General features: G+C 40.2%; 2 protein-coding genes across 2 annotated transcripts in view; one reads left to right on the top strand and one right to left on the bottom strand.

Annotated features, from left to right (window-relative positions):
- The first annotated feature begins 5109 nt into the window (after positions 1–5109).
- Positions 5110–11929, top strand: CRYBA1 (crystallin beta A1). Its single transcript, XM_007183859.2, has 6 exons — positions 5110–5140; positions 6902–6966; positions 7979–8097; positions 9366–9507; positions 11368–11510; positions 11782–11929. The coding sequence occupies exons 1-6, from the start codon at positions 5110–5112 to the stop codon at positions 11927–11929; spliced, it is 648 nt and encodes a 215-aa protein (XP_007183921.1).
- Positions 11930–12739: 810 nt separating this feature from the next.
- The window catches only part of NUFIP2 (nuclear FMR1 interacting protein 2), a 29048-nt gene continuing 14172 nt past the window's right edge, over positions 12740–27615 (bottom strand). The window contains exons 3-4 of the mRNA XM_007183858.2: positions 22957–22989; positions 12740–21186 (exon numbers count right to left, since the gene is read on the bottom strand). Coding sequence (XP_007183920.1) covers positions 21134–21186; positions 22957–22989 — 86 coding nt within the window. The 3' untranslated portion in view covers positions 12740–21133. The remainder of the gene's footprint in view (positions 21187–22956; positions 22990–27615) is intronic.

The raw sequence follows: 27615 nt of genomic DNA, 5'->3' as shown, positions 1-27615 counted from the left end.
CAACATGGTAAAGAATATAGATTTTGGAACCAAAGAGAATCGAGTTTGAAATCTGATTCTGCCACTTCCCAGCATTGTGACCTTGGGCAAGTAACATAAGCTCTCTGAGTCTGATTTTTCTACTGTAAAATGGGGTTAACTAAGCATATCTTTCAGGGTTACTTGGGAGGATTAAATAAGATTAACATTTGGGAAAACACTTAAAAACATATAGGTTCTCTCCCGTTCTCCACTCTATCAAAGGATGTTGTAGGGTGGCTGGTGGGACGGGGTATGCCAGGGAAGTGATCATGAGGATGGTGACTTTTTTACACTGTCTTCTCCAAAGGACAACAGAGAAGCAGATTGGCAGTGGGGTATCACCTCTGGATCCAGACAAAGGTGGACGGAGACCGGTGCCGGTAGATCAAAAGCAGGACACCCCGTTCAGTTTGAATTTCAGATAAACAACAAATAATTTTTTAGGATAAAAAATGTTTAGGACCTATTTATACTTCAAAATATTAATTTGTTATCTGGAATTCGAATTGACCTGGGTGTCCTATATTTTTATCTGCTAAATCTGGCCGCCCTAAATGAGACACAGAGTTGAACTACTTGGCTGTAGTTGAGAGAATGGGCTGAGTGCCACCCAATAGGAAAGTCCCATCTTCGTTCCTATTTTTCTAATAGTTTCCTGCGGTTCCAGTTGAGAGGAAATGACAACCTGCAGTATTGAGAAATTCAGTAAGACTGAATGGAATTGAGATGCCCTCCAGCTAGTTACACACAGAAGAAGCAGGCTAGGAGGCTGGGCCCTTAGGACAACAGCACTCCCCAGCAGGCAAGCGGGCATCCGTTTATGCCTGGAAGCAAAGGGATAGATGAACACAGAAAGAGCTCAGAAAGAACCAGAGGCTTGAGATGCCTCCCAAGTTCTCTCCTAGTGCTTGCGCCTTCTCAGGCCCAGCCAGGCCCTGGCTCTCCTACTTGTTTAAAGGTGTAGCAAGGACTAGGGCAAAAAAGGTTCCCCCGAAGCAGCCCCTCATGGGGGAGGTAAGTGCTGGCTGAACGCTGACTGGGCCCTTTGCTTTGTACTCATCCTGCTTATTCCCAAACAACAGAAGTGCTGCTCAGCCGCCTGGTCAGCCTCATTATGCTCTTGCCAAAAAGTGCTGAGTCCAGGGGCTGCCCTGGCCCCATGACCTCACCCCTCTCACCCTGGGCCTCATCCTGTGAGGCTCCCTGAGCCCAGAGACAAGGCCAGGGCGTCCAAGCCATCCATAAAGTTCTTCTGAGCATCTACCATGATCGGCATGTAGCCTTAGTGCTGGGGAACCCAAGGTTCAAATCGACCACATTACATTTGGGGATTGTCTCATTCTCCTCAACGTCTGTCATCACCTCCACATCTAAAAGCCCATCCCACTGGGTAGACGGTTGCCCCACCTGTTCATGTGATGAGTGTGTGGACTGAGAACAGACTTCACAATCCCTGTCCCCCATAGATCAATGCCCTGCAGAAGATCAGACTGACAGAATGCGCTGTTAAAATCGAATAGAGAAAACTATTGGAAAAAAAACCCAAAACGGAATGAATGTGGTCTTTTTGAAATTCAAAGACAATATTTCTTATCTGATAAATGTTTCTAAAACTTTGTTGCTTGTTCCCACTCATCTCTATGAGAATCTGGCACAAGATAGTATCTGACTTGGAACAAGCTATAATATAGTTACCATTTATTGATGGTACTGGGTCCCAAAGGCTGCCCTAAACACCTTCATTTCCCTTCATCTGACAGCCGTGGGTCTGGTAGGTATTATCATCCGACTTTACGCCAGAGAGGCAGGGTTGCCAGGAGGAAAAACTCCGTGCTTTCGAATTAGAAAGACGTGCATTCAAGTCCCTGTTGGGTTCCCTGGCCCAGAACTTGGCCCCTCAGATGTTCAGTTAAGTCATTGGTAAAATGGGTATCATAATGATCTACTTCATGGGGTTGTTTTGAGAATAAAGGAGGTAGTGTCTGGTTCACAGTAAATGCTGTGTACACTGTAGTTATTGTTATTAAGGATGAAGAGGAGAGACCCAAACCCAGCTTGGGAGAAGGGAATACAGCTGGTTGCTCTCTTGGTTCCCACTCCTGGAGTGGCTCTGCCCTGACTTTCCTGGAAAGGGACAGCAGAGGGAGTTGGAGCTCTGAGGCCATAACCATCATGGGGCAGGTGAAGCAGTAGTTCCAAACAATGTCAGGGGGGGAATCCTGTAGAACTTGGTTAAAAACCATATTGAGGGGACTTCCCTGGTGGTCCAGTGGCTAAGACACCACGCTCCCAATGCAAGGGGCCCAGGTTCGATCCCTGGTCGGGGAACTAGATCCCACATGCATGCCGCAACTAAGATGATCCCAGGGCTTCCCTGGTGGCGCAGTGGTTAAGAATCTGCCTGCCAATGCAGGGGACGCAGGTTGGAGCCCTGGTCCGGGAAGATCCCACATGCCACGGAGCAACTAAACCTGAGCGCCACAACTACTGAGCCTGCGCTCTAGAGCCCGAGAGCCACAACTACTGAAGCCCAGGAGCCTAGAGCCCCTGCTCCGCAACAAGAGAAGCCACTGCAAGGAGAAGCCCGAGCACCACAACGAAGAGTAGCCCCCACTCGCCACAACTAGAGAAAGCCCGCGTGCAGCAACACAGACCCAATGCAGCCAAAAATAAATAAATAAAAATAAATAAATGTATTTTAAAAAAAAGATCCCGCATGCCGCAACTAAAGGAGCCCACACGTGGCAACGATCCCATGTGCCGCAACTAAGACCCAGCACAGCCAAATAAATACATAAATATTTTTAAAAAAACATATTGAGGTGCTATTTGGAAAGCATGATGGTAGCACTGGAGATCTGGTACTCCTTCTCTGGCTTCCTCGGACTTGTAATTGAGGAAAGAGGATAGAGGACAGGCTGGGGATGTTTATGACCCCAGGAAAATTGGATGGATATTTGTAAATTGTTTGCACAGTGACCTTGATCTTCCCCCTTACAGTGGTTTTGTTCATGGGTTTGGGCTTTTCAATCAAACGTAAAAGCCCCACTTTTCTGCAAAAATTAAAAATTGGCTCAATCAGCCAGCATGGTTCTAACACTTCAGTAGTGTGTAAAGCTCCCAAATTGAGATGTTGAGCGTGTATGAAGCACAAACACAACACAAGCAGGTCGGTTGTGGCTAGGGTGGTGAGGACTACGTCAGTTTCACCTCTGCCCCCAGAGTCACAAAACCCCATCATTGGATGTCGTTCATTCATTCAAAACATATTTACTGAGCTAAGAGTTTTGCCCAGAGCCAAAGATATAACAATGAACAAAACTGAGCCCCGGCCATCATAGAGGATGGCGTCTAGCAGAAGAAGCAGATAATTAAGCAATCAGTTTCTTTATCTTCAAAAATAACTTTGTTTTGATAGAAATATGTCCACATTGTTCAAAACTCAAAAAGTACAGAAAAATATACTACGAAAAGTTTTGTCCTATACCCGAACCCCAAGTGCCCAGTTTCCCTCCTCGGAGCCCAATATTTCTAGTTTCTAAAGCAATTTCTAAGTGTGACCCATGCAATCATCGGTAAGTACAGGGTGCCACGAGAGCACTTGGTGGGGGTACCTAAGCCAGCCCAGGGGTTAAGGAATGAATGAATGAACAAATGAACAGATAAGTGTTTTCCCAAGACCCCAGTTCTGAGGAGAAAGAAAAGGAAAGTTGAGGAAGAATCACCAGCATGGACAACTGGTGCCTTAAGCCCTTGCACAGCCACCAGCCGGCCACGATCCCCAAGGCGACTCTGTTCTCGCCAGCCATCGATCCAGACGCCATCCGTTAATCAAGCAGCAGAAACGTCCTAGGGTGGCACATCGTGCTTATCATCAGACCAGTAGATTTGGAATGTTCTGCCTGACCTGCAAATACTTGTGTGTATACCAGAACTAGCCCCTGGACTTTTGGTTCTGAGAGAAGGGGGCTCAGACAAACCTGAGTTACAGGCCAGAGAGATTGGCAGAGGGATTGGGAGAACTTTACTAGGAAAAGTTTCTTCCTCTCTCCAAGCTGCTATGAGATTTTCTACAGGATCTGTCAACAGAAAGAGAGTAGGATAATATGTAATAATAAACCTACGATATGTCAGGCAGATAGTATCTCCTTTTTTGGGGTTGAGAGAAGCTGAATAACTTGCCCAGTCACTCACCCAGGGGGAGTTGGGATCTGAACTCACATCCGCCAGGCTCAGAGCCTCCCCACCCATGGCACGCTCCTCCTTCTCACAGTAGCTATGATGCTTGAACAACACATCCTCCCTTTCAGGGCTCCTGGGGAGGCCCCCAATTACCACACACTATTCTCACCAAGAGCCCTGAAATTCCAGGGAGAAATCATTTTACCTGTTAGGGTACCTTGGGCCTGTGAGACTGCTAAGGGCCTCAAACAATATATTTTTTAAAAACCTCAAAAGATTTATTGGCTCCAAATTTGAAAAAGAAAGCTGCAAAATTAAAATGAATATTTAATAACATAGCTACAGAGAGAGTCATGTCTACTAGCTGACCATAACTGAATTCAACTCTAACATAGTTATACATATAAATATGGTATAATAAAGATTTCCAAGCACACACTGAACCATTTTTTTAAAAACAGAGTTCAGAATTGTAATAATCCTTTGCATTTTTAAACAACAACAACCAAAATGTATATCCTGTATGAGAAGGGAGGTGCATTTTGATGTGTTTGTTACAACGTGGGGTCTTAGACGGTCCTGGGGTGGCGAGAGGAAAGGAATCTGGAGAAGAGCAGGGGACAAGGACACACGCAGGGACCTGTCCTCACCTCCCAGCTGCTCTGAGAGCAAGTCCACAGCAGCCAAGGCCTGCACAGCCAGCCTCGCCCACGGCAGCAGGGCCTCTCTGGATTTCTGTACCCCAGGTTTAAACAAAGCCCTGAGGGATGCCCGCCCAGCAGGCTGAGCCACCAAAGCTCTGGGATCACGGGGAACAAAAGCAGAGGGAAAGCAGAGTGCTGACAGGGCCGGAGGGCATCAGCCGCAGGGCTATAAAGAGCAGGGCCATAGAGGAAGTGGCACCAGATGGAGACCCAGACTGTGCAGCAGGAGCTGGGTGAGTAAGGCCCTGAGGGGCGCTCTGGTCCTTCCTTTCCTTCCCCTGCAGAGACATGCCCAGAAGGAGGACCTTGTCTTCCTGCCTTGTGGTCAGAGCCTCTGAAGACGGCTGGAGAAGATTAGGGAACTCTGGGGGAGGTAGTCTTCTCTTGCCACCCCAAGAGGAGTCACTTACATGACAATAACCACTACCCTAGCAACCATGGCTGGGAGGGGGCATGGGGCCCCAAGAAATGACAGGCTCCTGGGGCATAGGGAGAAGGTAAGGGGGCAAGAGCTAGGAAATGCTTGTTCAGAGGTTCAGAATGGAAAGTTACGCCACAGAGTTTATATGCATCAGTCCCTGGGCCAATACCAGCCAGAGGGAAAAGCCATGAATGGCTGTTCTGAGTTAAGAAAACTGATATACACCTGCCTGTCTTCTTTCTTCCCTCCCTCCTTGCCCTCTCCCCCATCCTTTCCTCCTTTACTCTTCCTATCATCTTTTCTATCTACCTCACCTCTATGAGCCTCCTCATCTGTAAAATGGGGATAATGATAGTGCTTCCCTCATAGGCTCATTGTGAAGATTAAATGCATTAATGCATGTAAAGCATATAGGACAGGGCCTGGCATAGGGTGGCCCATTGTTAAGTATTAGCTATTTTTTTTTTAACGAATTTATTTATTTTATTTATTTATTTCTGGCTGTGTTGGGTCCTCGTTGCTGCGCGTAGGCCCCCTCTAGTCGCGATGAGTGGGGGCCACTCTCCGCCGCAGTGCGCGGGCCTCTCACTGCAGTGGCCCCCCCTGCTGCACAGCACGGGCTTCAGGCGCGTGGGCTTCAGCAGTTGCAGCACGCGGGCTCAGTAGTTGTGACTCACGGGCTCCAGAGCACAGGCCCAGCAGCCGTGGAGCACGGGCCCAGCCGCTCCGCGTCATGTGGGATCCTCCCGGACCAGGGCTCAAACCCGTGTCCCCCGCATTGGCAGGCAGACTCTCAACCACTGCGCCTCCAGGGAAGCCCAAGTATTAGCTATTATTATCATCCTCTTTTCTTCCTCACTTCCCTTTGATAAGTCTTTCAATGCCGCCTGTCCCCCTCCTCAAACACTCACCACCCCAACATGGGCTCAGCATGGTGCTACATCAGTCACTCTGGAGACCCAGGCCCTGCCATGGAGATGTTCACCCAGGACATATTCAATAGGAACACAGATCAGTACTGTGATGAGTGCTGGCAATGAGGAAAGAAAGCAAGTCACCATAGGCTGGGGAAAGCAGCAAAGTCTCAGGAGGCAAGACCAAGGCTGGGTAGGTCTAGAAGGCAGAGAAGTATGGAGGGAACGGTGCATGGCTGTGCACAGCTGGTCAGTTTGAGGGCTGTGAGGAGCCACGTGACAGTGAGACCACGCACTGGTAACATGAAGGGTCTGGACTAGATGGTTGCCAAGGGGTTTATATTGGGGTATGTAAGACTGAGGCGATGCTGCCACCGGCAGCGGGTGCCTGGTGGCAGGCAAGAGGACGAGAGCCACGTTTATCAAGTGGTCATGGCATCTGTTCAGTGCTCTACCTGCGTTATTGCTTCTAATCCTTACAATAACTCTGCGCATAGAAGTTTTACCGATGGAAAACAACTGAGGCTCAGCCAGTGAGAGGCAGAGCCAGCATCCCAACCAAAGTCTGTCTACTGGACTTCAAGCCTCTTTTACTTTCGCCTGTGCTTCTCTTCCCTCACCCCAGAGACCATGTCATTGGTGTGTGTTCTGTCTTCCAGAATCCCTTCCAACCACCAAGATGGCTCAAACTAACCCCATGCCGGGGTCTGTGGGGCCATGGAAGGTAAGCCCATCCCCATCACATGGAAAATTGAGGACTCCATCAGGGAAGGGGGTATAATACCACCTCAGAGCAGGCCCCAGAGCTGTGCTTTTCCATGGGACAGTGACTGACCAATAAAACACCAGTTTGTAGGGGAAGGGTTCACCCAAAATCCAGATGCTGTCTCAGGAAGGTTCTCTCAGGGTGCCCCATTTGGACAGAAGAAGGATGACCCTGGAAGCCCATGATGGGTGGGAAATGATACCTAGTTTTCTAGGTCAATTTTCCTCCACACTGCTAAAATCATCTTAAAATAGAGGAGCCCGAGTGGATTATGACATGGAAAAACTGAGGGCCCAGAAATGAGGACAGATTTGCCACCAGATCCCAAATAAATGATTGGACTATGGTCTCCTGACTCCCAACGTGAGGTTGGTTGTAACCACAGCCTGAAGTGGCTGATCCTCAGCCAGTTTCCCTCAACACCCTTACCTTCCTCACTGGGTCAACTCTTGAGTCCTGTTCACAGCTTTGGGAGTTGTCCTCTAGCCAGGTTCAAGAGCCAAGTTCTAGTTCAAGGTATGAAAGGGGTTTATCACAATTCTCCCTTTACTCTTTAGGTTTCTATAGCAGGTGTGTCTGGAGAAGCTAAGAAATGATTCACAGGGAGCCCCTGGGTCTCCCAGATTCCTGGCTTCTGGGCCACACTTATGCAGGAAGCATGGTGGAGTAAGAGTCCACAAATCATTGGTATGTCCACTAGGCCAGCTATCATCCCTGGAGGACAATTCCTATCAGAAACCAATCCCCACGCCTCATCCCGACTGGGCACGTGAACACTGCCAACCAGTGCTATTAGCTCAAACCCCTTCTTAACCCAGTCTACACTAGAAGAGACCTCATCAGGCCTCCTGGGCTGCAGCTAGTGATGGAAAACATAGGGCCAGACACAGGTTAAGATGTTGGCCTGGGCCTCTCTTCTTCCTGATGTACCACTTTCTCGCTCTGTTTTCCCATTTTAATCCCATTTCAGATAACCATCTATGACCAGGAGAACTTCCAGGGCAAGAGAATGGAGTTCACCAGCTCCTGCCCAAATGTCTCTGAGCGCAGTTTTGACAATGTCCGGTCTCTCAAGGTGGAATGTGGCGCGTGAGTATAGACCTCTGCAGAACATCAGGCCCCTTATTTCTGGTCCCTTCAGACATGTGACTCTAAAGGTGGAGATCAGGGAAGAAAGATGTTCCCCCAAACTCTAATCATTTCTGGGAGAGAAGCCTCCATACTTAAGTAATCGCAAAACAAACAAAAAAAAAAGTCACTACATGCGTAATTTAGTAACTCAAAGCTGGAAGGAACATGAGGTTCTTAGTGGCTTGGTATTAGATTTGGGGGGGATTAAAGAAATATATACCATGGGGTGGGGCAGTGATGGCAATCAGTTCTGTGCTTCTGGAGCCCATAGGCTTCTGCCTGGGATTCCCTCAGAATAGCCACAAGCCCCTTGAGTTTTTCTTTCCTACAGAAAACAGAGAGGAAACTATCAAGCTACAGCTTCACAGCTAACTCCCCTCCTTCATGTCCCAGAGCAGACACTGTTAGCTAATTTCTCTATGTAAAAAGGAACTCAACTCCAGAGAGTCATATTAGTTCCTAGGTAGTCTTCCAGGAGTTTCTAGGTGGTGGTTAATCTCCTTGGCAAGGAAGACCCTCTCTTGTTTTGTCTTCTTACTCTTGGCAGGTTAGTTGAGGCCTTGATCATCAGCCTGAAAACACAAAGGCAAGGACTCTACTTTGGCCTAGGCAGAACTGGCCGTGCATGTAGATAGGCTTCCACAAGTTGCTCACCCCCAAAATTGAGCTCTTCAACCCTTAAAGTAAAATTCTTTAAGGTGTCATCAGTAACCGAGACCTGGTTGTGAAAAATCAATCTGAGGTGTTTTAATAAATAAGGTATAGGTATATATAGGTATGCAGAAGAACCCACAAAGTGACAAGGAAACAAGAGACTAGTCATTCATCAGCTGCCTGTTCATCCCTTTGCTTCCTTAGAAAGAAGTCAATAGGTTTGGCTGGAGCCAAAGCAATAGTCAGTCACTAGATCCTGAACCTGGAGCTCCAAGTAGAGAATAAGGTAACTTCGAAAGGAAATATAATTTTAGACTGACTTTGCCAATACTCATTACTCAGGCCAGTGAAGTACACCTCTTCAGTGGATAATCCCAAAACAAATATATTTACAAACCCACATAGCGCAGCTGCCAGCTCATTCTCCACCTCTCATGATAAAAGTATTACTTTGTATGGCTTTAATTGGATATTTTACCCCACTGTTAACATCTAAAACAAAAGATGCCTTCTCCATGAGGCCATGTAAGCCCCGAACACCATGAACAAACACCATTACTTGTCTTCGGCAGCTGGATTGGTTATGAGCATACCAGCTTCTGCGGGCAACAGTTTGTCCTGGAGAGAGGAGAGTACCCTCGCTGGGATGCCTGGAGCGGGAGTAACGCCTACCACATTGAGCGCCTCATGTCCTTCCGCCCCATCTGTTCAGCTGTGAGTCCCTGAAATTTTCATTTCTGTGCATGTGGGGGATGGATAAGAGAGGGTGCATATGGACTGACATTTAGGTTATTTCCCATCAGTTATGCTGAAATGTGGCAGGAAGGATAAAAGTATAAAGAGAAAAGAAAAACACTGCTCCCTTAGTTTCTAAGTTTACCATTTGCTTTTTTTCTCTCCTAGATGGTATTTTTATTAAACTAAAAGTAAGGGTTGCTTATAGATGGCAGGAAGCGGATATTCAGGAGCCCAGATCTTCAAAAGTGCAATAGGATAATTAGTGAGAGCACTTACCATGTAATAAAAGTAAAAACCCTGGGCCAGTTAAATTTCAATCTGTGTAGCATTTTACCTAGAAACAGGGAAATGCTGAAGTAACCCTTTAGTACAGTGGGATGACTGAAGAAGTAGGCAAGAGCTCCAGCACCTCTTATCTTTGATTCCTAACTTTCTTGTTTCTAACACTAAGCATTATTCAATCATGCATCAGAATGGGATGCTTTTAGTCTTTTGGAGAATTCAAGCAGAAGCAGGATGACCTTGAGGAGTGTGTTGAAAAATGATCCCTACATTGGGAGTAAGGCTAGGCTAAAACCTTTTCAAATGTTCATCTATATCATGTGATTTTCTCATGATTTTAGCTGTTAATGATCTCATCTTAGTTTAAAGTCCTACCAAAATTCAAGTAGTGGAAACGGTAAACTAAACAGCTCTAGAACTAAAAGGTATTTCCCTATCTGGATGTTTTCATCTCACTTTAACTCTGATTTTTTCCCTCTAATGTATTGATATAATTTACACATAGTAAAATGCACAAATCCTAAGTGTATATTCTTATGAGTTTTGAAAAACATGTATACCCACATAACCAACACCCTAATCAGATAAGAGAACAATTCCATTGTCCCATAAAATTACCTTGTGTCCCTTTCCAATCAACTGCTCCTTTCCACTTGCTATCACTAAGACTAGTTTTGCCTGCTTCTGAACTTCATAAAGGTTAGTCTCTGCCTTCTTAACGCTTGTGTAGTCTTCATATCCCCTACTGGACATTTACATTGTTTCCAATGCCATGCACACACACAAACACTTAGGCACACATGGACTTACTTTTCCTATCAATTTGTGGGATCTTTTCCACATTACAATTAATCCTTTGGTTGCCTATGTGTTTCAAATATTTTTCCTGCTGTCATAATTTTCTTTCATTGGTCTTTCATTGTTCCAAAGTATATCAGTTATTTGTACATTTTAAATGTTATGGTATTGGGACTTCCCTGGTGGCGCAGTGGTTAAGAATCCGCCTGCCAATGCAGGGGACATGGGTTCGAGCCCTGGTCCAGGAAGACCCCACATGCCGCGGAGCAACTAAGCCCATGCACCACTACTACTGAGCCTGCGCTCTACAGCCCGCAAGCCACAACTACTGAGCCCACGTGCCACAACTACTGAGCCCACGTGCCACACTACTGAAGCCCGTGTGCCTAGAGCCTGTGCTCCGCAACGAGAAGCCACTGCAATGAGAAGCCCGCTCCCCGCAACGAAGGGTAGCCCCCACTCGCCGCAACTAGAGAAAGCCGGCGCGCAGCAACGAAGAACCAACACAGCCAAAAATAAATAAATAAAAGACCTTTAAAAAAAAAAAACTTAAATGTTATTGTATTAAATTGGATTAAACAGGATTACCCAATTTTTAAAATCTCTGTATTGCCTGAAATATTTTTACAATTAACGATCATGTACTTCCTCCTGTAAACCAGGAGAGTTTTGAGTTTGATAAATGTGGTAAAGAATTACAATGACAGCCTTAACACTGGTACTAAACTTAAAAAAAAATTTTTTTCTGCATTACAGAATCATAAGGAGTCTAAGATTACCATCTTTGAGAAAGAAAACTTTATTGGACGCCAATGGGAAATCTGTGATGACTACCCCTCCTTGCAAGCCATGGGTTGGCCCAACAAGGAAGTTGGTTCCATGAAGATACAATGTGGAGCGTGAGTGCATCTCAGTTTTTCCTCCCCCAGACATTCCTCTATGGAAGGATTTAGGTTGACTACTCTCATACCTTTTTTCATAATCAAGGTTAATTTTCAGCTGGCTGTAGGTATCTGCTCACAAATGGTGCCTGGCGTATTTAGGATGGCTCTTGTTTTCTAAGCCTAAAAGCCTTCCATATCATTGTGTTGAGGAAAGAGGCTCAGGTTTGGGGGTCTTGACCAGGTTCCTAACTAGTTTTAATAATCCAATCTGCTTTGGCTTTTCTAGCTGGGTTTGCTACCAGTATCCTGGATACCGTGGCTATCAGTATATCTTGGAATGTGACCATCATGGAGGAGACTATAAACACTGGAGAGAGTGGGGTTCTCATGCCCAGACTTCCCAGATTCAATCAATTCGCCGTATCCAACAGTAGTGGATTAAAAGCTCCAAGTAACGATTTCCCAAGCATGAGACCTTGCTAAGCAATCTAGAATGAATTTTATGTTCTGCTCAGATATTGCTTCCAAATGTTAGCTGCTGAAATCCACAATAAATGTCATTAAAAAAAACCCAACAACTTTGTAGACTGAATTAACTACCATGCTTTATAGAAATCACATTTACATGGCTGAGAATCTTAAAAGACAAGCTTCAATAAAACCCCAAGTTCCCTTTTGTGTCCTTGCAAGTCACTTACCTGGCCAAGGACAATGATTCCCTATTTCAAAGAACATGAAAGCATATAACCCAAATGTATCAGTGTATATAGTGACAGACACACTTTTGGTAAATGTTTTTTCATCTTTTCTAACCCTGACTCTAATGTTGATGTTTTCTAACCCTGACTCTAATGTTGATGTTAGCACTGCTTTTTTTCACTTGTGACAAATCAATGCTGAACAAACTTAGGAAGCTTCTCAAATATGCATTGCCATATTGCTTAATTGCTTAGCTCAATTTCGGTTTCTTATTTCAGCTGGAAGAACATAAGGCTCAATGTCATGACAAAAGGCAGGATAGCTGCTCTCACAACCGATTTTTCCATACACATGCCAATTCTTAAGTACCTTAATAACCTGTATGATTAGGAAAAAAACCATGACCTATGACCATGCTATATTTAAGACTTAAATTATTTGCACATTTGACACTTTGAAAAAAATATTATCAATGTCACGATCTTAACTTAGTTCTCAGTAGTTTTTTTGAATTAAAGCACACAAAAGATGATAACACAAACACCTCAGAAACTTTAAAATTTTTTATTCAACAATGTACACTTATTGTCTCTTAATTTGATCTACAAATTTCTCAAGTTTTTTTCTGATAAAATAAGTAAATCTGGGTATGGATGTAGAGTGTTTGTATTTTGTATTTTTAAAACACTGAACATGAAGTAAGACACCAATAAAGGAAGATCATCACGTAACTGACACTTCCTCAGAATCCATGACATCAGAAACAGCTATGGCAAATACCTAAGCATTTAGCAAAAGGGTAAATTTCTGGCCACTGTTCTTGTATCTAGAAAAGGCCTATCATTCTGACTGGGCAAAACAAACACTGAAAAAACATTTTTTAAATTGGGAGATGGAAGGGAAAAAATCCTCTAACCTAATTGTAGCCCATTAATTGTCCTTTCCCCCAGATTAAGAGGTAACTCAGCTCCTAAGTGCTGATGCACACAAGACACAGAAATTACTTTGCTCCTCCAATAACGTTCTAAGACTGAACATGTGAACTACTGACAGATGCTGAGTAGCCATAGCCATCAAAGATGATGCTATACTCCTGCATTCATGCCTTTTAAGGCCATGCATTATGGGCCACCTTTCACATCTTGACTAGTAGACTTAGATTTTAACTGTCACTTTCAGTGAAGGTACAGAAGGGTTTTGCTGTGTTTTCAAAGACAACAACATACATTAAGAGCACACTTGATAGAGAAGTAATATTCTTCTATACATAGGAAAAAGCTATAAAACAGAAATATTTCTTTTATATCTAGGAGCAAGGGGAAAATACCATTAGTATTATCTCTACTGAAACATATTAGCCTCTTCTACAAAGGTCCGGAAGAGAATATAAAACAATCTTTTAGAAGATGATTTGATAAAACCTGGCCAGTACATCTACACAACCTTTAAGTACACATACATGTGAAGTAAAGCTATTTAGTACATGCAGACTGCAGCAATTAAACCAAATCAGCTCAGTTTCTAACTTGTTCTAATCAGCTTGGGCAGTTTTAAAAAGATACACATCATCTTTAACCTGTGCTTTGATCTTTAAACAACTGAATGATTCTTATCTCAAGTCAGTCATTCATTCAGTAAACCAAATTTATGTTAAAGCAAAGGTAAAAAGGCTATCCTACCTTTAAACCAGGTTTAGAGGTTTAACATAGAATTGTCACAGAACTCCATGTGGCAAAGGTCCTTCCTTCACTTCAGTTTCAATTACTTCCCATTTCTATTTGATCAAATAAACGAAAATTTCATTGAAGAGTATCCAACAGTTTGTAAAGCTGATAAAACTGCCCTGTTTCAAAAAAAAGCCCTTTAGTAGACATGAGTCAAGCTCTCATTTTAAACCTATGTTATTAAAATAGGTGCCAATTTTCCTCTCTTCTAGTTCCACTGATGAGCTAGCCCAGAACTCTAACTTTGAGCCATGTTTCTAAACATGGTAAAGCTAAGAGCAGCAAAGTAATAAGGATAGGTCACTTTTGGTAATGACACACAAATTAAACTTTCAAAACATGTGCATAGCTTTATTCATCTACTTAGATCTAACCTTTTCATGGAGCTTCGGCAAAATTCGAGTGTGCAAAATGCATTTCTAAAACGTAATGCAAGCAAAGCTTTTCACATTTACACTGGCAGGAAATACAGAGAAACTAACAAGTCACAGTAGGGAGAGTTCAGATCTTTTTTTTTTTTTTTTTTTTTTAATGACAGAATTGCACAGTTCATTATTTTGAGACAATTGTTGCAGACATAAATATTTAAAATTTTCTAAGCAAGGTGCTTTAACAATAAAAAATTTTAAAGTTGGAAAGAGCCAATAACTTGGATCATAGCTCACATAGAATTCCAAATGAAAGTGGACTCCATTATCTCCCTAGATTTTGCAAACAATGCTTTTTCTAACACTAAAGGAAACAGCAAGCTGAAACTTTTTTCAAAGCACACAAGAAATGGTGTCATCACATTACTTGAAGAAGGTGCTGAGCGGGGAGGGAAAGGAAGTGAAGAATCCTTTTACTATTTCCCACTACAGAACAGCCACTAACAGACTAAGGAAAAAAAAAAAAAAAGAAACAACCAAAAAAGTAAATCAAATCACTTCCCAGTTTATAAAATAGTTCCAGTTTGTGACGAGATCTGTAACTTTAAACAGAGAGCACCAGTTGGGCGATAGAATGAGCATTTCATACTCCATAAAAATTAGTGAGGTGGTAAGAACCATCAACTATCTCAGGCATTGTAACATGGCCTTTCCAATTTTTTTTTTAATATACATGCAAGGCACATTGATATAAAAATAGATCTCTGGCCAACAAATATATTAAATAAGCAAATTAAAATTTTGGCTTTGCAATATTGGCAACATCAAAATATAATCAGATAGCTTTGGACCACATCTCTCACATTCTTCCACCCCATTTGGTGTTTTTCCTCCATCATATTGGGTTCAATCTCCTTCAAGTTTGAGTATGTGCTTGAGAAATGACTTTTCCTCTTGTCAAGTAGCAAAAGTTTATCTTTCCTAAGTAAAAATACGCTAGAGAAGCAGAATAGTTGGTTTTGATTGAATTGATTAAACTAAATCGGATTGGCTTGGGGCAACATTATTTCTCCTCTGTATACAAACAAAAATAAGCTCCCAGTATATATAGTAGACAATTGTTTTCTTTCTAAAAGATCAGCAACAAACCAATGATACTACTTCCTTTAAGCCATTCTTCCCAACTCCTCTTTTTGAGGCAGAGGGAATAACAGAAGCAAAATTAAGATTTAAAAGATTTTCAGTAGTAGAAGACATTTTAAGGCCAAAATGTGTAATACTAACAGAATTTGTATTTTCCTAAGTTAACGTCCTTCAATACCATAATAGGCCAATACCATAAATAATTTGTACTGGTCCCCTCCCAAAGAGAATTTTTAAATTCATTCACTTTTGTTAGTGGCTGTGCTACGGGAAATGTATCAAAGCAACCTATAAAGGTATGGTATATAGTAATGTAAAAAGTGCATCACATTCTTGATTTTTCAGTTTCTCATAGCAGCAGCAGGATTAATCCAAGACAGAAAATAGTTGTATTCTCATCCTAAAAATGCAACAATACCTAATGAAATGTATTCAGTATCATGAAAGGATCCTCCTCCACGGAGGATAAAGGAAACAGACAAACAGGGGCAAACTAAAGGCATTCATTCATATTTACATATTAAACCACTTTTGTTAACACCAAATCTTTACACCTAGCAAAAGAAATATTTAAGAATAAAGCAGACATTACTAAAGCAGTATCCATTTTTGGAGCCTTTGTTTAGCACCTGAGGAGAAAAGGATTTATGGAAAGCTCTGCAATTTACCTCAAGTTGGTTTTATTGGTCTACAGAGTAAAATTTTGATATGCAATCAAAGTGAAACTGAACCGGAAAATAAATGTCTGTAGCTATTTTAATAAGGCTGTAGAAAAGGGATACTGCAGTACTATAAAATGGCTTTAGAACTCTGGACGTAAACAAAATCTTATGGATAAATAGGGAAGTCTGAATCAGCAGACCCACATGTGAGGATGGCTGTTCCATAGGTTTCTAGCCCATAACTGCTATTTGACACTCCCAGTAATGCAAAAGCAACATACCATTCATGCTTCACTGGGTGTTTTTACTGTGCAGACAACATTTAAGACCCTTCTTGAGTAGCAAAATGGTGTGAAATTTAATTTAAAACTCGATAAATTTTGAGTGAAGTGAAATTTTGCTTTTGAGTGAAGCCAATGATTCATCATTCTTTAAACCAACCCAGGGTGGTCCTGGTTCTCACACATCTGAACAGATTGATGTATATTTAAAAAGAAACATTTTAAGATACTTAAAGCAGAAGCCCATCTTTCTCACTATAAAAGAATCCTGGTGCTCTGTCAATTAATTACATTAATGAAAATAACATCAATATTAAGAACTAATGATAACCTAATGCATCTCTGCAAACATAAAGCAGCTATTATTCTTCTAGTCCTATCCTCTGCCCCTCCCCTTTAAACAAATATCACCATTTTTTGGGGAAAAAAGCTGAGCAAATTCTACCCTTTCTTTTAAAAATTCAACAGTAAAATTATGGGTAGGACCATTAAAAGACACTGCCTGATCAGAATCTACAACTGGTACAGCATTAACAGACCTGATCATAATATATATTTGTCCCACTACAGTGTCTGTTTTACACAGTTAGCACAGGTATACAAGAGGGATCATGTGTTATTTGAGGATATGGCTCAGTGGCATAACTATTCTCATAATCCTTGGAAAATGTGGACTTTTAATCTGTTTCTAGAACTTGAGGAAGAAAGCCTTGAAAGAATGACTTCCTCCTTATTTAGAGGAATTTAAAATCAAAGTCCTCTTCTAAATTTCCTTGACTGTGGCCATTTGGTACATGACATACAATTTCACTAAAAAAGTTTACAGCAAAAAATAAACTATTAGATGCCTCCAACTGGGTTAGCAACAAGCCAAACAACCAAGCACGCAACTACCACTGCTATGTAATGTTTTGTGAAAGAAACACATTTTGTACTGTGGACAACACTCATTGAGGTTTGTCATATTTTCCCTAGAAACTGTTATTTGAAAAAACAATGCAGCACTTTTTTTCCTTTATAAAGTTTTTGCAGATTCTGTGATGATTAGGGAAAGCAGATGATTAAGGAAAACAGCAAAATTCTAAACCTCTCCAGCCATTTACTTCAAGGAAAAACAAACTGCCATTAACAAATTCCTAGTTATTGTCTATCCCCTCCTAGAAAGTAGAGGAGGAAGGGCTAACTACAGATGCTGTAAATACACTGTATGTGAAAGCTCATTATTACTGAAGTCAGAGAAAAGGCTATGGAATTAACTTCAGTTCAGCAAAGTGGGGTGAATGAAGAGAAAGATAAATACACCCTGTCTTTTGTGGGGAAGGGGAATTATTCAAGACATCTACAAGAGAGTGGTATGTGACACAGACACCTACAATCAAGACAGATTTAAAAAAGAAATCTTCACCCTTAATTAGTATCTTCATTGCTATTAAAAAAATAGGTCATGATTTCATTCTTAGTGCCATTTTTCAAATACTACCCTTTTAAGGATTAAAACCACCTGACTTTATTATTCTGTGTAATGAAAACAAATGGCACAAAATAAATACAAGTTCATTCTCTGAATACTAATATAATGTCTTACACACATTCATTTACTAATTTTTAATATCTCCTTCTCTCTCACACACACAAGCACTCAACAAACACACACACAGACACACACCTTTTCAGTCTTTATAATGGAGGGATGTTAAAAACCCCCTCTAGACTGTATTTGGTTTATGCTACAGTACTAATACTCTGAGTTGAAGAAAAATTCTTTATACCGAACAATAACACATCAATGTTATTTAAATGTGCTAAATTAATCACAGCTGAAGCTTACACAAAATAATCAGAAAACATCAACTCTTAAGATTTTTTTTTTTTAATAAGTGCTCTGTAAGGAATTGTGTGAGGACCTAAGAGAGATTGCGACAAGTAGAGTTAAGTGTTACCAAACAGCACAAAGGAGACATGTCTCAAAGTCCTGCTTGTACCTAGGCAAGTAAGTCCATTAACCCAATGCCCCCAAAATACTGACAGTTAATATGATGGGGCACTAGGGTTCCAGAAGGTTAAGAGACATCCCTAACTCTATACCTCTAACCATATCATCAAGGAAATTTCAGTGGGGAAATCAAAGTGAAATGTTGCATTGTTTCATTTAGAAGTGAGACTCAAAAACCTTTGGACGAACACAGAGATGGGGTACATTCTCTTTTTGGCTTCTCTAAACATGGAGGCCTGAGGGATATGGAAGGGAAGTAGGAAAGCAATGACAACTTTCAAAAGATATTTTCAAGTAAGTGTTGCTTCTAAATTAAAAATTCAGATGCGGGCTGTCTTTTTGTTTCCTTTTAAAATATGTATTCATTCAACCTCTGTATATCACAAACCCAGAAAGTTTCTTGTGAGTTGTGACACAGAAGAGCTTTCAAATTCCAGGTAAGCAAAATGGATGTTTAAAAAAAGGAGGGTGACAAGGGGAGAGGGAGAGAATCTGGCCCTAAGGCGACAAGTGGTTACACAAGGCAATTGAACACACAGCAGAACTTTAAAACCTGTAAAACAAACTGGAGCCTTTTTTTTTCCTTTAATCAACCTTGTATCTTTTTTTTTTTAACCTTTTGAAAATTTTTATTAAAAAAAAAAAACACAAAAACACAGACTTCTTTCACTTCAGTATGTGGTATGCATTTTCCAGTTTGTTCAATGCTTTAAAGCTCAAGGATGCCTCTACTTTCAATTGTACATGGGCCTGAAGCATCCTAGCTTTTGGCAAGCAGGCAGGAGACTCAACAAAAATCAAAATAGAACAAGGCAGACTAAATGCAGGGCACATCTGTAAACATATTATACATTTGAAAATTACAATATCTGTAAAAGTGATACAGTTTACAGGTGAAATGAAACTATCTGGAACTGGCCTACCACAAGTTTCTGAACCTGGACTGATACAATAAGTTATTATATATATATATATTATGTATAAAAGTTTTGTTTACATCAAGTGGAATTGGCAATCCATGCTTATACTTTTAAAATCTAAGCAGGGCAGAAATCCAGACTATAAAGATATTTTCTCTACTCTATGCTGAGTCCAACAGCTTCTTTCACAAACTACTTGTTAAAAGCCTCAAATAATCAACAAAACAAGAAAACTCATCCATACTACGGTCGCTCAAAACTGGACATTTCTTAAGCAAAAGGGTTGAGCAAAAGTAGTTACTTTCTCCCCAAATACCCCTGGGGATCCAGTCTACTTTTATTAGAAGACTACATCTCTCTATATAAATGCCCTGCTATTTTAACCTGTATTTGACATACATGGATATACTAATTTCTGTGTGTGTGTGACGCAATGCTATGTCAGGCCAGAGAACTTGTTTTTATGCCACTAACACCACCCCATCTTAAATTGGACCCTTAGTTTCTGCACACACAAAAAAATTTATTTTAGCATGCTATATACAAGCTGCAGTGCAACAGGATGGTAATGTGATGATAAGACAGGGCTAATGCTCTTCTCTGCCCAAAAGAAAATTTCCAGAATTTCACATTATTTTCTTTAAAAAACCCATTTGCTCTAGTATTAAAATATATTTATTAAGATATAATTAGAAGCTAATAAGCTCAGAAGTATAGTCTGAATGGAAACACACCTTCTATAGGCAGGGTTTATTACCTCCTCACTGGCTAAAAACATGAAGTTTCATAGTTTTCATGGACTTTTTTCTTCCCCCTTGAGAAATTAAAATAGAATTTACAGAAAGGTACAGAAGTTTCTCTTCAGATGTTTGATGAAAAACAAGAAAAACAGCACATTTAGTGTTAGTGACAGAGAGCAAGTCTGGAGCACCTACAGTTGAAAAGCAGAATATATTTTTGCTCCCACTTACACAATTACATTAAAATATGGGCACAGGAGTATTTTTCCATATTAAATATCTAAAGCCAATTGTTTGTTCTGTAACTTTTCTTTAAATGACACTCATGGATTCTTTACTTATTAAAGTCCAATATGTAACCAAAGCCAAGTGAACTATGTACCACCAACTATTCCAGAACTGTAGAACTTCAATGCCCTCCCCTATCCCCACCCCACAAAAAAATAAAAGGAAAGAAAGAAAATATTTCCCCAACAACCCACAGAGGCTGCTTAACTCCTGGCAAGACATGCAAATCATATTCGCTAAAAAAATACACCCCTGCAAACTTCAAGGCATTTTATCCAGCATTCTCGCAGGGCTCATAGTATAACCAAAAGATCAAGGGAGGAGTGGGGGAAAATGTTGAATCATTCTGGGTTCCCCGTGATTAGTGTATCACTTTAGTCACAGAACAAGATACAGAGATCTTTTAAGTGGATTTGCCTTTCCAGTGGGTCATTTGTTGCCCAAGTTGATGACAGCAGGAACTTTAGAACCACGCTTGTTAATAAGTCCATATTCATTAATCACTTGCATTCACACTTAAAAACGAAAACTAACAAAAGAAAAAGAAAAAAAACTATTCAGTACCAGAGATTAAATAACCATGTGTAGTCTCTTGAAATAAATTTGATTCCTTAAGAAGTCTAATTACTTTCAGGTGCCTTTTTTTAAATAACTATATATATATATGTATATATATATATATATATTTGTATATATTATCCTGTGATTCTACTTATGGTTCCTCTGCTGCGTTGAAGATCTAGGAGCATAAAAGCCTTGTGTCCCCCATGAACGGTGGCTCTAATGCTGCAGAAAGGTTACAAATAGGCAGTCTGGTCCTTCATTGATCTGGACTATCCATGGCTTCATTGTAAGTGATTATCCTTTTGGGATCTGGAGGGAAGTTTAAAAAATAAACACATAAATAAAAACAAGGTCTGAAATCCCCAAATGCCCACGTTCAAAAAACAAATCCCAAATAACCATCATCATGTAAACTCCTTTTATGAAAACAAAATTTAAAGACCATTTCCTCTTTGTATCAACACATGTGTGATCCACTTTTTTTCACCCAAATAAATCCACCTCAATGGATTCCCAGCATAAAGGTCCTCGAGCCAGTGAGGGCCTCAACGCCTACAGGTTAAGAGGGTTGAGTTCAGTTAACCAGGATAATGTGCTTCTCCTGATTATAAAAGTAGCACATTTGAAAAAAGCAGACAAAGGTTAAGTCATCAATAATCCAATACTAAAGTAAACACTTAGATTTATTTTCTTTGGTTCTTCTCAGCAAAATGAAGTCAAAATTTATTTAAGCAATGTGGATTGTCTATTAAGGAACTGTTCAAGAAACACCTAACACCAAAAACTTCAGGTTAAATTAAAGCAAAACTACCAGTTCAGTCCTAATTATGACTTATTTCTTCCCTCTAATTTCCCATAGCACCACCAGACTTTATTCTCAGCAACAGCAAAAACCTGTGGATATCCTAGGTTCAAGTATAAAACAGTCAGAATGTGCCTGGGCAAAGACTCCAGTGTTATTTTAAATTCCCATTATTTATCTGTATGCCCCCCTCTTCTGGAGAGCAATGTTTTTATTACATACTACGTCTATCTACCCTAAGAACTTTTTGAAGTACACAGGCTTTAATAAAAATAAAACTTGTCAACCTAATAGAAAAGTATAAAGGCCTGAAAATAATATCGAAGAATTCAAGCTCACCTGAGGCTAAGAATCAATCTTAGTTCCGAAACAATATCCTTTCCAGAACTCCAAGGGACATCCATTAGCAGCTTGCCAGGAAGGCAATGCTCAATTCTTAATAGTTAATAACCATTTTAGAGTAAAAAACAGGTAGGTCTACTTCTGCAGGGTATATTTTCTAGTCTATGTTTTAAATTTGTGTTTGAATAAGAAGGTACACAGAAAGCAATTCAAAATAATTTAAGAGCTTGCTAGTTATTTTCAGGTCATGGCTGTGTTAGACAAAAAAGACCTGGCCTAAGAATAAGAGAGAGGATGGAAGAAGAAGCAATGCTGGAAAATCAGGGAATCTTACTTTCTAGTCCGGACACTTTCTAGTTTATACAGTAACCTCTCTGTGCCTCAGTTTCCTAATTTGTAGTAAGAAAACAGAATTTCTCATGCCTTCAAGTTCTGAAATTCTAGGACTTTCACATTCATCTGATATTCACTTATTTTAACTAGCAAGGTGGATGGCAAGTGGGATCCAGCCCTGTAAGTGGGCTTTACAGGGCTCTGAAAGCCAAAATCTATTAGTGACTGACTCTCCAAACCAATACTCACTTATTTCAGGTATCCCACAACTAACATATTTTATTGTATTTGGAAAGAAAGCACTCAATAATTAAGATAAGCAATTTTCAGTTTTTTGAAAATTCCAAATTATCCAGATGTGGATTATCCAGTCCCTCTGCCCTCCTGCTACTCACATCTTGTTTACGGGAGTGAAGGAAGCTAATCTATTCTGTAGATTTCTAACCTTCTTTTCAGAGAATATACAGCTCAAATAAGGTTTTTAAAACAGCTAATATTTTTCTGAACTATGAATTTCAGTTCTTAGGCTACCCTTTGTCTAGCACACAAATACAGATAAAGAATGGCCATAAGGACATTTTAGGTAACCTAACCATTCTTACCTTGTTTCTGCAAATTCCAAACAGATTCCATTTCTGCAAAGAAGAAAAAAAAGGATTACTTTTATACACCAAGTTTTGTAGAGCAAAGTTTAAAGCTATGCTTTTCACTTTAAACCTAAAAAACCTATATGGATTATTGCTGGACTGGAGGTAGGGCTGGGTTCTATGAAACCCAGACAAAATACTCATATTTTCCTTTAATTCTTCAGAGTGTCATTGAGATGGCCTTAAATGTTGATTACAGAAAATCAATTATTACCTGAAATCAAACTGCCAAGAGAACAATTCTGTCTGCACAAATAGTAAAGATATGCACATGCATGTTATAGAAAAGATGATTTTTTTTGTAATAGCTCATTGTTATTAAAAAACACCAAGTAGGGCTTCCCTGGTGGTGCAGTGGTTGAGAATCTGCCTGCCAATGCAGGGGACACGGGTTCGAGCCCTGCTCTGGGAAGATCCCACATGCCGCGGAGCAACTAGGCCCGTGAGCCACAACTACTGAGCCTGCGCATCTGGAGCCCGTGCTCCTTAACAAGAGAGGCCGCGATAGTGAGAGGCCCGCGCACTGCGATGAAGAGTGGCCCCCGCTTGCTGCAACTAGAGAAAGCCCTCGTACAGAAACGAAGACCCAACACAGCCAAAAATAAATAAATAAATAAATTAAAAAAAAAAAAAAAAAAACCAAGTATTTTTTGTCAACCCATCATCCTTCAACAAGGTGCCGATGTCTTTCGAATGAAGCATTCATCAAATTTAATTAAGCTTGACACTTAAAATGCCTTATTAAAATTTTACTTAACTCTGTTATCGGTAAGTAGTTCCCTCCTACAAACCCAACCTACCCTTCTTAACCCATAAGGTCAAAATGTCAATCCATACCTATTTATTAATAACACACAACCCTTATCTGTTCCAATTCCATTCAAATGTGATTATTTACAATGTGCCTATTTTAGTATCTTAGAATAAGGGAAGTATGTACATGAACAAACTGTAGTGACATACAGAGAGAGGGCAAGAAAAACTCTACCTGGAAGCATAAGAAAAAGCTTCACAGAAGGGATATTTGAAGTCTTGAGGAATAAGACAGTAGACGACTATTACACCACAAGAACCTAAGAATTGTTCCTTGAAAGGAGATTAATGTAAACAAAAACTACTTAGTAATAGGAATGACCTATAACTAACACTGAGAATAAGTGCTCTTCCACGGCCCTATAACCACCATTTTGAAAGGACAAAAAGGCGATTTTTATTCTGTATAACTGGACTGTCTGTAATTGTATTCTATAATTTATCAGCAACCAATTATAGTTAAGGAAAAATAAAACTGGAGCTCATTAAGATCAGATATATCTGAACATGGGTTATAGTTAAGGTACAACATAATAGCTCCCCAGGGCTAAAAGAAAGTTAAGTGTCTAGATCTAAAATTATTACTTTTTGTTTTATGTGAATGGATGGGGTCAGGGAATGGTAGAATCACATTCTCCCTGCCCCCACCCCATCAAACTCACTTCTAAAGAACCTGCTAAGATTTTTTGAAAATTTGTCAGAATTCGATGTTTGGAGTAATGGGTTAAATATTCAAAATGATCAAAGAATTATCCAGATAAAATCCCATTCAAGGTATCACAGCAATTCCCTGATTAAACAAAGACTGGGAATAATGCACTGGTTGCCACTTGGTCCAGGAGCTTAGATGGATGCTATGGCCTTTAAATTGCTGAGCAGATGCCCATCTAAAGATTGGCAGGAAAATTCCCATCTCCTAGGAGGTCTAAGGAGAGAGAATTGCAACCAGTCTAATCTGGGAAAAAAAAGAAGATATATCAGGAAAGGAATTCTAGTCATGGCACTCATGTATCTATCACTTCAATATAATTTCTAATCCCATTAGTTTCAAACAATTAGGAGTAGATGCAATAGTCATTAGAGCTGTTATCTACAAACTTCTGGATCTCAGAATGGCTTACTTGAAGAAGTCTAAAGATAAGCCTTTCCTTGGTTGATCTCACTACAGAAAAAATTAATCCAACCACCTTTCCCCCTTTTAAAGTACAGAAATCTCACATTTTGCAACAGATAAATTCCTGAGTTCTGTATACACAGATTACTTGATGCTCATTATTTAAAGTTTGCTTAATGCAAAGATAAATCTATATTTAGTTTTATGTTGAGAAAAGAAAAGAACAATAGAACTTTTCATTGTTATAGCCCGCCTATGCTATAACATTTTCCTTTTTCTTCCTGGCCAAAACCTCAACCTGTCGCTGCCCCACCCTTTTTTTGGCGGGGGAGGGCACTACATTCAAGAGTCACAGTAGCAGCACACTATTGTACTTTTAAAGCAGAGTAAATACACACATTTAGAATAAAGACAAAAATAACTATTTGCAAACATCCCATTTCTTCAGTGGACTGAAGACATTTCCTTAGCTTCAACTAGGACATTCAGCTTTACATTCTACTCTAATGATTTTAAATTATTTCTGGCAAAAATTTTATTACCCTCAAATACGGGTTCTGGAGTAGTGAATTTGACTATGACTTCTGAGGAGGGAAAAGGAATGCTGACCTAGCTAAAAAATTAGTCATGGGCCAGCCTAGCTTCCAGCCAGGAAATCAGCATTATCTGCAGTGTTGTACTGAGAAATGAACACAATTCCCCTTCCTGCTATTTAATATCAATTACTTCTATAACTAGTAGCAACTTGATTTCCTTGATTAGAATTTAATGTTTCCATGAAACTCCAAGTTAAGATGAAAAAGAAGGGGAAATAAATCAAATATTGTTTGCAGGATTATATGCCATGCTTCAACCACTCTAAAAAGACTAACAAGAAGCTAGTGACAGAGAATACATGGGAAAGAAGTGAATGACATTTTGCCCTCTTTTAGGTTACAAACGTTTGGATTCAGACGTTAAATATGAACTGAGTTTCTGTTTAACTTTATCACAAGAGAAGCTGAACAAGTATAAAGAAGCCTACAGAAGGCACCTTCAACTATACAGAATCATAACATAGCATAACATTAATCTTTTTACTTTTAACACTGCCCTCTTCTACACGCATGCACTCACACACACACACACGTCTAACTTCCCAGTTCTTTTAAAACAGGAATCACATCATCCAATTATGCAAACAGTTACTGAGAAACGGCCACAGGGCCAAACTTGGTAGGCAATTTTGTCACGATTCTATCATTTAGACCACCACCACCCAAATTTGAAATTTTACTGTATCAAAATTTTAAAAATTCAAATATTTAGTAATGCCACTCAAATGAAGAAAATGTAACATTCAATTTTCTAAAGCAGACTACCTTCTATGTAGTTCCCTATCTCAAGGCTTCCTGTAGTAAATGTCCAATTACCTACAAGTTCCAAGTGGATTAAAAAGCACTGCTTAGGGGATAGGGATATAGATGCAAAAACAGAAAGAAATGCTCTGCCTCTGTGAGCTTAGTAGAGTAGGTAGGTAGCTTTCCTAGGTAGAAGAAGCATCAGCACAAACAAAGCTTGATGGTTTTAAACAAGGTGTACTAATTTAAAGCAGTCAGCCAACTGGGTTCTACATACCACTTGTTTTTGCAAATAAAGTTTTACTGGAATAGAGCCACGCCCACTGCTTTTGTGTACAAGGCTGAACCAAATAACAGAGACTCTGGCTCACAAAGCCTAAAATATTTACTATCTGGTCCTTTATAAAACAAGTTTCCTGACCCAGGCTTTAGCAGTCACAGGTAATTCAGTAAGTCACTAAGAGGAAAAGATTTAGACAAAGAACAACACTATTCAGGGAACAAAGCTGAAAGTCACCAAGAAGGAAAGATTTAGACAAAGAAAAAGGCCTTTTTGCTATTTTGGGGGAAAGAGCACAAAGCATTCATAAAGAAAAGTTTATTATTTAATTACATCGGTGAAGGGAAGCTACTGAAGAAATATGAGGTTATTAACTAAATATTAGGAATGATTCCTCAAGGCAGCTGAAGAGAATGGATGAAATGACAACACAGAAAAAGAGCCCAGTAAATGTTACTGCAGAAGTAAAGAATTTAGGACAGTTGTATTAGAGATAGAAAAGAATGGAGATGTTAGAGAGGATCCATATAAACCTAACAACAAGGGTTGTATTGTATGTTAATTCACTGAGAGGTAAGGCAAGAAAGAAAGAGTAGGTTTTGGGAAAAAAATGAATTCAGTTTTACAAACACAGAATTGGAGTGATGTTGAATTGAATATACGTGGTCTGAACTCAGCATAAAGGCAGCTGAAGAAATCTTAAGCTTAATTCACAGCAATAGAATTAGATGAGATTACCCAAGAGTTCAAAAGCATGAAAAGGGGACTGAAGGAGCACCAACATTTGAGAAAAAGAGAATGATACCAGGAAGGTTATATCAAACATACAGGAAGTAGGAAGAGTGGGTAGAGTTAAGGAAATGGAAACTAGAGAATGCAGGGAGGGAGTGTTCAACTACTGCAACTCTTACCCAAAATTAAGACATTTGTAACTTTCTAGTTACCTAGCCCCTTTTCTCTAGCCCAGTGTCACTGCCCTGGTTCAAGCAGTGGTATCCTATGCACATTTCTAAAGTTGTCTTTTAACTACTCTCTTATGCAGTTAACTGAGCCTCACTTTCTATTTT

Source organism: Balaenoptera acutorostrata, chromosome 20, assembly GCF_949987535.1.
Source record: "Balaenoptera acutorostrata chromosome 20, mBalAcu1.1, whole genome shotgun sequence".
NCBI lineage: Eukaryota > Metazoa > Chordata > Mammalia > Artiodactyla > Balaenopteridae > Balaenoptera > Balaenoptera acutorostrata.
Note: the sequence above shows the minus strand (reverse complement) of the source record. Positions and strands in the feature narration are given on the sequence as shown.

Coding starts and splice junctions, on each gene's coding strand:
- CRYBA1 (XM_007183859.2), top strand. CDS start 5,110: ATGGAGACCCAGACTGTGCAGCAGGAGCTGG. Junction 6,967..7,978: donor GGTCTGTGGGGCCATGGAAG/GTAAGCCCATCC, acceptor ATCCCATTTCAG/ATAACCATCTATGACCAGGA. Junction 11,511..11,781: donor ATGAAGATACAATGTGGAGC/GTGAGTGCATCT, acceptor TGGCTTTTCTAG/CTGGGTTTGCTACCAGTATC.